The 11,394-nt window shown below is 49.9% G+C and overlaps 1 protein-coding gene across 1 annotated transcript in view; it reads left to right on the top strand.

Moving 5' to 3' along the window:
* The first annotated feature begins 238 nt into the window (after window positions 1-238).
* TBX15 (T-box transcription factor 15) overlaps window positions 239-11,394 on the top strand; it is a 98,250-nt gene continuing 87,094 nt past the window's right edge. Inside the window, exon 1 of the mRNA XM_056341926.1 lies at window positions 239-535. Within this exon, the coding sequence (XP_056197901.1) occupies window positions 334-535 (202 nt within the window). The 5' untranslated portion in view covers window positions 239-333. The remainder of the gene's footprint in view (window positions 536-11,394) is intronic.

Raw genomic sequence — 11,394 nt, 5'->3', positions numbered from 1 at the left:
AAAAAAAAAAATCCCAGAAGTTTGGATCAATCAGAGAGAGACAGAAGGAAAGGGGAGAAGGGAAGGAAAAAAAAAAAAAAAAAAAAAGCAATCCAGCCTGCAGCCCCTCTGAGCAAGTGCTGGGGACCTGGGCTGAGCACACCCTCCCGGCTCTGCCTACGGAGTATCCGCAGCTTCATGTAGTGCCTTCGGGAGAGTGAGGGCTGGTTCTTCTGGGGGTGCAGCTGGGAGGGGTGGGGGGAGAAAGGCGAGAGGCTCTGCCGCTGGTCCCCGGGCTCTGCGCTCCCAGCCACTGGCCGCTCATCTGCCCGAGGGTCCGGGCTGGGGGATAAGATGAGCGAGAGGCGAAGATCGGCGGTGGCCCTCAGCTCCCGGGCGCACGCTTTCTCGGTAGAAGCCTTGATCGGGACAAATAAAAAGAGGAAACTGCGAGACTGGGAGGACAAGGGGCTGGATTTGTCCATGGAGAGCCTCAGCCCCAATGGCCAGCTAGGGGACAACGAAGACCCGACTCAGTGCCTGGACCTCAACCCCGGTTAGTGCCACTCCTTTTCTCTCCGGGACCCCCAGCCCCGCACCCTCCCCGCCGGGAGAACGGCGCCGGCCAGGGGAGCAGCTCCCGGGAAACATCCGGGGCTGGGGGTAGAGGAAAAGCGGGGGAAGTTTTTGCGGAGATTCCTTGGATTTTAATTTTAAATTATTTTAATTTTTTTTTTCCGTTTACGGGGACTTCTCTCCTACTCACTGCGACTTCCCCCTCCCCGTGCCTCCCCGCCGCCAACTCCGTGATCTCCGGGAGGGAACGCCGTGCCCAGTCAGCTCCTCCTTCTCCCTCTCTCCTACCTCTCCCTGCCCGCCGGTCGCGGTAGTCCTTCCCGGCTGTGTCGGGGCACGCGTTTCGCCTTGCCCCGGCGCTTCCCGACCATCGCGGGGGTGCCGTGTGGGTCGGGGGCAAAGGAGTGGGGCACGGCACTCGCATGTCCGCGGGACGGGATCCCCCCCGCTCCTCTTCCGTGTGCCTTTCCGAGACACCGGCCACAGCCCCGAGCCTGCCCTGGCCGGGGATTCGGGGGGCGGGGAGCGAGGAGGGGGCGGCCGCCCCAGAGCAGCATTGCGCCGAGGCGAGGGGCGCCGGCTCCGCCGAACGATGGGGACACGCTGCTCCGCACCGCGCCCCGCGGCGGGCTCCCACCCGAGACCCCCGCGGGCCGGGCTCAGCTCTGCAGTGAGGGGCTGGGGGCCTGATCCTCCCTCCCGCCACCTCCCCCAGGATCGGGCCCGCCGGGGCTGCGGGACGGGGCAGCGAAAGGGGCTCAGCCGGGAGCTGGGCCAGCGGGTGACGGGGGGTCCGCGGAGTCGGGCCTCCTCCCGGGAACCGGCCCCTCGGTGTGCTGCGCGGTGTTTGGGAAGAGGGACGGCGACACTTCCCTCGTGGCATTTGTCCTTTTCATTTTAGACTTTTATTTGGTTATTTATTTTTGTTTTAAAAGGGAACCGGTAGCTTGCAGTGATCATTTGGCTCAAGTGAAACCCTCAGTCAGCTCTTGTCCCTCCCACGGCTGTTTCTCTCCGGTCTAAAACGACTGTCCCGCAAAGGCGGGCTGCCCCCCCGCCCCCGCCGCCCCCCCGCTCCGCGCCCCGCTCCCCGGCGCCTGCAGCTGGGGTGGAGGGAGCGGCCCCGCTCGCACGGTGACAGCGCGCGGGGAAAGCGGGTTTAGGTAATTTCTCTTTACTTTTAGTATTCGGATGGGGGGGAAGTGTCAAGCGATTTCTGGGCGCGATCCTATAAGAGAAAGGGCAGATACTTCCTCCACTGGCGCCAAGTCCACTCCGATGCACTTGGAGAAGAAAACACTTTTTTTTTCCTTTTTATTTAATTTTTTTTTTTGCTCGACGTTCCCCGCGCTATCAATAAGCATCAGCTGCCCGAAACCCAGCATAAAAAACACCCTCAAAAATAAACAAAAAAAAAGGAGAAAGAATTAGAGATGGAGATGTAAAAAAAACCAACCCTAACCCTCTGCCGTAAAAATAAAAAAATAAATCTGTTAAGTGTTTTTGAAGGGAGCGAAAGACCAGGAACTGCGCAGACCTCGTCCCGCTTCGCTCTCAAGGAACCGCATTTCGCTTTGCTTGTAGCAGCCGCAGCCTTTCCCGGTGCGGATCCTAAGGAGAAGTAGGTAAAATCTGCTGTCTGGGAGCTCCCTCCCAGCGGAACGACGGGTGTAAAGGAGAGGAGACAGAAGCGATCGAAAATATCAACCACTAAAAAAATGGCTCACGCTTTCCGAGTCCCCCCCGTTCAAAATAATCTAACGAACGAAACAACAAAAAAAAATATCCGCTTTGTAAAATATGTGCATTGGTCTTTTTTTTGAGAACCGTTTTTCGTTAGTTTTTAGCCCCAGTAGGATGTATTTCTGAACTGTCTAGAAATTTACTTTACCCATTTCTCCATGAATTCGAAATAAAAAACCTGGAAAACTCCCCCTGCGCCAGACTGGAGAGCGGGAGAGAATGGCTGCTGATGCCTGAAACCTTAGAAAGCAAACGTGATGTTTTTCATAAAGCAAAGGAAATCAAGAACAGTTTGAGAAATCATTTTTTTAGGAGGTTGATAGACTTTAAATAAAGTCCGCGACTGTAATTTGCGCAGTCACTTCATTAAACCTAAATCCTCGGTGGTGTACCTTTGCTGCCGGGTGAGAATTGATTAGAGGCTCTATAATGGCCACCAAATTCCATCTTTACAAGACCCAATTAAGAACATTTTACACCTGAAGTATTTTAAACTTGACAAAACTCCAGCGATATCGCGAAAAAAAGAAAATTAGAGAAGGGAGTTTTTATAGCGTCCCAAAGGTTCAAAACCAAAACTCCAAGTGGCCGCCCTCGAGCAGCGTGGGGCTGCTCCTTCCTCCGGGGATACTAGCGGTACGGGGGTGCGCACCGGGCGGCCCCGCACACTCCGCGATGGACTGGGAAATCAGGCGGTGGTTTGGGGTGTCATAACGTGAATCGATCTGGCCCGATTTATCGATCGCTCCTCAGAAACCCCCTCGGTTCCCACCCGGAGGGCCCGCAGAGCTGGAAGCCCTCCGCCGCGGGGAAGCGAGCGCCGGCCGCGGGAGGGGGGGGGGGGTCGCTCTCCGTTCCGCAGCTCTTCCCCGTGCAGATGGGGACGGGGATTTCTCACCCACGCCTTGGCCGTGCCCGGCGGGGGGGTCGGCGGGGCGGCCCCGCTCCGGTCCCCTCGGTGCGGGTCCGTGCGGCAGCTTCGGGGGTCGCGGGGGGCAGCGCGCGTCGTTGCCCCGTTTTGGCTAAAGCGTCACCCCTTATGTGGGGTTTTCCAGCTGTGCCCAAACCCTTCGGTGACAATATTACCCATCCCGTGGCCCCCGGTACCCGGGACAGCCGGCCCGCGGCCGCATCTTCCCGGGGCAGCGAGGCGGTGGGCTGGGGGGTGGCGGGCGGGGGGCGGCGTGTGGAAGGATGTGACACGCCAGCGGGCACAGCCCCCCCGGGCTGTCAAACGTGTCCCCCGCGCCCCCGCGTTAGGTACGTCCCAGCCATGAATCTTGTCGCCGGAGTTAATGTGCTGTTTTACGAGACTCGTTTAAAAGGGGGATAAAACCTGGATTTTAATCACGTGCGGGTTTTAATCACGAAGCTGTGAAAAGGAGTTGGGGGTTAGGGCGGCTGTTCCCCCTTCCTCCCGCCCCGTCCACGCAGGGCACGCCACCCGTGGGGCCGGGGGTGGTAGGGCTGGCGCTGCCGCCACGCAGCCGCCCCGCAGCCGCCTCGGCCCTCGGCTCCCGAGCCGCGGGGAGGAGGAGGAGGAGGAGGAGGAGGAGGAGGAGGAGGAGGAGGAAGGTGGCGGGCGTCCCTCGTCCCCTTGGCAGGTTTGGTTTCAGAGGGCAGCAAAACAATGGGCTCGGGTGTCTCCTGGGTATTTATAGATTAAACCTGAGCAGCGGGAAAGGTCACGGGGGCCCAGGCGTTGCCTCCCTTGATGTATATGTTATTTACCATCGTTTGCAGCCGTGGCTGTCGTCCACCCTTCCCTCTGCCACCGCAGGGGCGCGGGGCAGCGCGGGCAGAGCAGGCGCGCCCCTGGCCCCCCGGGCGGGGTACCACGGGTTACATGTTGTGTCGGGGGGCGCATCCCCCGCGGCCGCGGTCCCCCGCACGGCCGCTGCCCCGGGCGCTCGGGCTCGTTGCGCGGAGGGACGCGGCGGCGGCACAGCGAAACGTGCGGCTGAGAAACCCGGCACTGCTCGGTGTGGGACCGGCCTGGCCCCCCAGGCAGCACGCCGGCGAGTCTGCAAACGAATTTCGCCAGCGCTGGCCTCATAGCGCACATCCCGTCTTTCTTTTTGATTGCATATGGTAAAAACTGCACACAGCAGTTGAAAAAAAACCCAACCAAAACCCAAACAACGGCCAGCAAACCAAACCAGGACATTGTTGAGTGTTTTCTGTTTTGCCAGCCCGCAAAGACATTGCATTACGAATTGTTTTTCGTTCCGTCTGTTTTTCTGAAGCTACATTAACGAACTACTGCGAGGCTTTGCGGCGCGAGAAAAAAACATTTTAAGACCTACAACGTGTTTGTTACAGCCGCTTATCCATAAGCTTAAGATCCGATAGCTTGACAGAGCCTTCCGTGGCTGGCAAGAACAAACCCACCATCTCTTTTACCACGGCGTGTTGTTTCTCCTGCCTGGCCCGGGAGGCTGCAGGGACACAGGGACATCCATCCCAGCCCACTCCCCCGCAGGGCACCTGCCCCTCACCTCTGTGCTCTGCAGCCCACCCCCCCTCCGCAGGGGCAAACAGTTTCTAAGAGTGGGAGAAACGGGACTGATAATGCAGGATTAAATGCTAATAATGATAATAATAATACTGATAATAATACTGATAATATTAATAATAATTTACCACTGCTTCTGAATGCTTATATTGATGAAGTCCCATTTTTTGAGCAGCGGCTGTTAAAACCTTGATCAGGGAGTGACTTCATTTGGTTCCAAATGTAGTTTCTCACTTCAGCTTTTGTTTGGGTGCTGGGTGGATGGAACTAGGATTTCAAGAGCTGGCAGGGAACTTTTTCTCATCTCTTTCCTGAGGTAGGGTGAATTGCTGTACACCATCCTTTGCACGGTCCTTGAGGCTCGCCAATGAGCAGTGCTCCGTAACAATGAGGTGTAAGACAGAGTGTCAGCTTTGCCTTTGGCAGAATTGCTAGGGACTGGGATTTATTGATGCGATGCCTTTCTAGCAAATGCGTGTGTGACTGGGGTTGTATGAATTCATTCCACCTGTTGGATCATCGGTTCGCCTCCTAAAGAGGGAGTATCGAGCTCGGATCCATTGTTCCCTTGTGTATACGATGGAAGGAAACATGAAAATCTGCCCCTGGTAACTCCTCTGCTCGCCCGTACTCTGGCCGCAGAGCTAATGCTCTCGCCCTTCCCAGAGGAGGCGGTTGCAGGAGGCAGATGGAGCTGTCCAGATGAGAGCCAGGAGAGCCCTGGGGGGCTCGGAAAGGGTTGCCTTAGTCAAGTTCATACAACTCTGACCTTGGAGCCGGAGGAGACAGAGAGCAAGAAGGATTTGTCTCTGCGGCAATATGCATCTTACCGCACTGGTGAACTCCTGCTGCTGGCTTTGCGAAACTCCTCCTGCAGTGAGGTGAATTGCTCACGTTGTATTAAGGGGGCAGGTAATAGAATAATAGAGACAAACCTTACTGAACAGCGGAGAATTTGAAAAAAGGCAGCGTGTCAAACGTCTTCTTTCTTTTATATGTATTTTAAGCCTGCAGGTTTTTTTTTACACAGGTTTATTCCATCTGCTGGGAAGGGGAAAGCTGCTGTTTCAAAGGACGTTTCTTGTCTTTGACAAGAACTTTGGGAGAATCCAAAAAGCTTCTGTTACAAGCAAAAGTCAAGTAATTCCTTACAAACCATCAATCATTTCTCCCTCCTCCCACTTGGGACTGAGTGCTTATATCAAATATCAGCCCAGCTAGCCTCTCCTCGGGCAGAAGTGTCCTGCTTTATCTGTATCTGTCTTTAAGGAAAACTGATGCTTTTTTCAGATGGAAAAGTTGAAAGCTGTCTTCCAAGAGCGCTACATTCAGGAAAGAGCACTACATTCAGGAAAGAGCACTTGCATTGTTTTACAACACAGGCGGTACCACTTAAATCACTTCTATTCACACAGATCACTGCTCCTATTTTAATCAGTTGGATTCCTGTGTGAACCTTTGCTTGCAGTCTTATGTCTTCAAAGGTCAAAGTGTGTGGCTTTTGTTAAGTTATCTTTTTTCCTGCCTTCTGATCTAGATTAAAAAGCTTACACTAGTTTAAAAAATGCACTAAAATTGGTCTGAGAGCACTCGGAAAATTCCTGGATATATGGAGACTGGCTCATATGGCATTTACATCAGTTCCTGTTGCAAGTAAAATTTATTCAAGTGTGATTTAAATCACCCCAAGTGTCCATATTGAAATCCGTAGTTTATACCGGTGATGTAAAATCGAGTTCAATGAAAGAAACTTAAGTCTTCTAAGACTAACAATGTTTCAGAGATCAGCAGAGTTTCCTGGAGAGGCTGAGCTTGCCAGTGCCTGTTGATGGAATCATAGGATTTTTGCTAGCTCTTAGCAGTCTGACATCCTCCTGAGCAGCACAATGACTTTGCAGTAATGGGATGGGACATTATGGTTAAACCCTGTCAGCAAAGGCAGGGGGGGTGTACAGGCAAATGGTCAGTGTCTGTCAGCCTGGCAGCTGCCTGGCTCCTTTCAGTAGAGCTGCAGTGGGCACCTGGGTGTGCAGGGAAACGCGAGCAGTGCCTAATCCTGCCCGGAGCAGCTCTGCGTAATTGGACATCAACAGAGTTGGCTTTTCTGGCTTATTATTCAAGTTTCTACAAGTAAAGAGTACTGTGCAGCAGCACTGAGCCATTTTGATTTTCAGAGACAAAAAATGGTGTAGCTTGTTGCTGCTTATTTCCAGCACTAGTTCACACAGGTTATGGTTCCAGCCTTTCTGCCTGCGAGGCATCTGCTGCTACAAAATCCAACGCCATTGCATTTCGTGTGGTAAAAGCTGTAGTGTGCATTGGTAAGAAGGGCTAGGGGAAGCTAACATGGGGTACGATAAAATGAAATTGAAATATCTTTGAAAGCAGATTAAGAAATTTTGAAACTGTGAGAGGAAGTGTAGTGCCAATTCAAATTTTAGCAACAACATTCATGGCGGGGACATCTTTTAATTGCGTATTCTGCAAGATTAGAAAACAATGAATCAGTAAATCAATCCAAGAAGTGACAAAAGCACTTGTTAAAATAATATTTACAATAATATTTACATATGCCATTTGCTCACTTGAGCTATTGATCTGACAGTGTTGTGAAGATGGTGAAAGGACTGTCTGAGTCCAGCCCTGTGGCAGAGGGCTGCCAGTGTCTGCTGTATTTTTGCAAAAGAGGAATTCAGAGGAGGATTTTTCATGTGGGGACTGAGCAGAAAAAAAAGTGAAGGTGATGAGGAGGCATTTAGGTTTTCTTGCATAAAAGCTATTTTTTTAAAACCTTTATTGAGAAATGGGAAAACTTAGGTTTTGGCCCACCTTTAAATATTTATTTTTGTATCATCAAACTAGCTCACATTTTTAAGTTATGCAACCATTTTAAAAATGGATCTCCAAACCACCTTGTTTAAATGAATTTAAAAATATTGTTAAAATAAATTGTAAAATGAATTTGCAATTAAAAATTAAGACATTTAAATTTAGAAAATAATGAGGTCAAGCATTTGGACATTCAAAACTGCTTCCCAGTTTTTCATCTTCAAAGTTCTTTGCCACGTTCTGCAGTATTTCATAAATAAGTTTCCATTTTTCTGAAGCTGTATTTTCTTGGTCAATTCACTCTATATATTTTTTTTAAAAAAAGTTCAGCTAAACTCTTGCATGGTAGATAGAACTCAGTCCCTGCCCCAGGGGACAGTTTCACTGCACTGCATCTGCACCTGCTCATTCTTCTTAAGGCTTTTGCTTTTTGGGAAGGAAATCTTCCGGTATTGTTAAATGGACACTCTCAGCCGTGTCCACACATGTGGCTCTTGGAAAGGAGCTTGGGAAGAAATTATTGCCAATCGCCTTTAAAAGAACCGATTTATCGTTTTTAAAGAGTACTTCAGCAACTGGTTAAGAACTGACACAAATCATATTAATAATCAGCCCATTTATATGAACGCAGCCACAGCAAAAATGGTTTGAAAATCAGTGAGCCAGGGCACACAGAGTGATTATGAATGACTTACAGTTCTTTGACTTCACTCAGGGACTGGATGCAGTCTTGGCTAGCATTAACTTTTTTCCCATGACCAATGAATTAACAAACCCAAGCCTCAACTTTTAGGAGCTTCAGGAAATAGAGAAGTCCCCAATCAGAAATCTACCCACAAACTAAGCGGGAAACCGGAGACACCAGAGCACCTTTGCTTTTAATGAGAGTGAAGAACTGTGCACCATAGACTTCTTAAGAAGCTGCCCCAGTTAATAGCAGTATCCCTAAATAAGATACCAAAAATGCTGACTGACTGTGTGGATGCAGAAAATAATTCTAAGGAGAACACGTCATAACATTTAGAAACGCATGGTGCATATGATGAGCAGGTTAGGGGGTCTTCGAACATAGGTTCTTGTTCATGTTATGCCTGAAATGCCTGCAGATAGTTCTGTAAGTCTGAGTTTGCTGAGGAAGGAGAGATCTTGGGAACAGACAGAGAGATTCACAGACAGGCTGGTTTTTTTCACCTACTTGCCACATCAGATTGTCCTCAATCCTGCTCAGAGCATCTATTTGAAGGTCGGTCATTAAATGTTCATGGGTGTTATTGTCACCACTTCTACAAGCCTCACTTAGTTTGGTGAAGAAATTATTCCAGCACTGTCCTGTCATCCCTCTTTTGGCTTTGCACATAGATGCACTTCGCACAGAAAAAATGCAAATGTGTTTTTATTGTGCTTTAAGCAGTCTTTCTTCTCTGTGTGAAAAAACAGTAGAATACCTGTAGAGCAATCCTTTGTACCTCAGACCTGAACGGAAACACTCCCACTGGCTTTTGTAAAAGCAGACTTTGGCCTTGAGGTTGTACTGGACCCTGCTGCTGCCTTAACTTGTAAAAAAATAACATGCTCTAATTGGGATTGGCAATCCTAATTTTTCAGTTGACGTATCCTCTTGCAAAGCTGTGTATTGCCCCTGAGTTTGTTCCTTTATTTATCAGGTATCTGCAGAATTAGAAAACATAGACACTAGAAGTGTCCTATGACTTTGCAAAATACAGTAATGCAAAGGCTGCATGGAAGCGCGCTGAGGAGGCAGCTGCTAAAGGAGGGCCTGATTCTGCGAGGGGCTGAGCATCTGCATTTCAAAGGCCTCGATGGGGCCGATTTGCAAAGGTGCAGCTCTTGTGACTTTATTTTCAATGTCATTAAGGATGTGTAATTGCTCTGCTCTTGACCTCTAGCTTGATTTCTGCTCTGAGATGCCCTAAACAGCCAGTGGTCACCCAAGCACTGCCTCCCCCTCAGCACAGCTGCCAGGGTCCGAATCGCTTTGACTTACGGATGGGGATTTCTTTTTTGTCTGCTGGAATGCTGTGTCAGTCTGTAGGAGTTAAAATAGTCATGACAGTGAGGTTAATGCCTGGATGATCATTTTTATGCTATGGAAGGATCATGTTTTCCTCTGGTCCTCAGTTTTTCTGCAAATGGCGTACATGGTATGAACACTATCAGGATGGGTCAGATGTAGGTTTCTGGATTATGCCCGTCTTTGCAATTTCTAAGTGCTCCTGCCTTTTTAATGTGTAATACAGTAAAACAGTGCTCCATACAAGGCAACGAGGCTGTTATTTTTAAACTGAGGAGTTGTTTTTTTACTTCAGAAAATTTGATCTTTTTATGCCGAAAGGTTGTAGGAAGCTGAGAAAATATAGAATCCAGCACATGGCCGTGGGTGCCTAATGGTTTTTATTTTGCTGCAGAATTTAAAAGATAAATAGCAGATTTATTATTGTAGGATTTGGGGGTTTCCTGTGCCAGGCTCCTTGGAGCAAATAAAAAAAAAGTCTTCATTTACCATCAAACAACCCTAGCAAATTCTTCATCTGCCTAGCGGCAAAGCAGTCACGTTATTGACTTCAGTGCTGGGGAGTGTTACCCACATAAGACTGTACCATCACAGTTCTGCTATGCAGGTCCCTGCAACGCGGCCGGAGCGGCGGAAAGCCTACACTGCCCCGTCAGACTGCTCCCGTTATTCCGTACATAGTGATTCTGTTTACTCCATAACTCAGGAAATTGCGCTTGGGCTGGGGAGAGGGAGGGCGGCTGTGGAAGTGCCTAGCAGTGTGCCGTTACAGCAATGGACAGTAATTAATAGCTTTTGTGAAAATATAGTCATATAATACAGATTCAGGAAAAAAAATAAAAATCCATCCCGACTTGTTCTGCTTCTTGGAATGAAAGATTCAATTGTGAAGCAGCTGTTTATTACGAGTGTTTCAAGACTGATTGCTCGAGTTACATAATTAAGGTGCTGAGCATCATTTATCCAGGGTAATTTGGGAATAGTTAATTTAGAAAAAATGGAGAGAGGCTTGACTGGGTACATGTGGGGCACACAAGCGAGTAATCCACTACGGTTACAGCCTTTAACAGAAAAGCAGTTCAGCCCCAAAAGGGGACGGCAAATGTCTGGGGTATTTGTTGCCTCTGCCCTTTTGCCACGCTGGATGCCCTGCCCTTGGTCATGCTCTCGGACAATCCCTGGGCTGGGGGGGCCCGGCCTTCTGGAGGTGCTGACTTCTCCTTGGGCTGGGAAGTGGATGAGGAGTAACAAATGCAGAAGAGGAGTGCTGTAGCTCAGCCTGGATGGGGACTGGGGGGTCCCTCGGTGAGGAGAAGGGACACACCGCCCCAGCGGGCAGGCGGCTCACCGCCCTGTCAGCTTCATTTGCATCCCGAGTTGCATGCGTACGCTCTCCTGGGGATGGAAGGATGGTGAAACCGGGAAGAGACGTGTTAATAGGGGCAAAGAGTAGGAAACCAGGCAGAAAGGGGGGATCACTGCTGGGGAGGGAAGAGGAGAAGGAGGCAGGAAAGGGAGCAGTGCAGTGCTTCATTTCCTACCCACCGGCTGCTCGCGGCATGAGGAGGAATTAGAAACTATTTTCAGACTTTCTCCCTGCATCTGGGTACCCTCCTGGTTGGTTTTTTCTTTTTCTTTTTTTTTTCCTCCCCCCCTTCTTCCCCCAACTAATGTATGGCATGGTTCCTATAATGAAATATACCATTTAAAATAGTTTCTG

The sequence above is a fragment of the Falco biarmicus genome, chromosome 5 (assembly GCF_023638135.1).
Source record: "Falco biarmicus isolate bFalBia1 chromosome 5, bFalBia1.pri, whole genome shotgun sequence".
NCBI lineage: Eukaryota > Metazoa > Chordata > Aves > Falconiformes > Falconidae > Falco > Falco biarmicus.
Note: the sequence above shows the minus strand (reverse complement) of the source record. Positions and strands in the feature narration are given on the sequence as shown.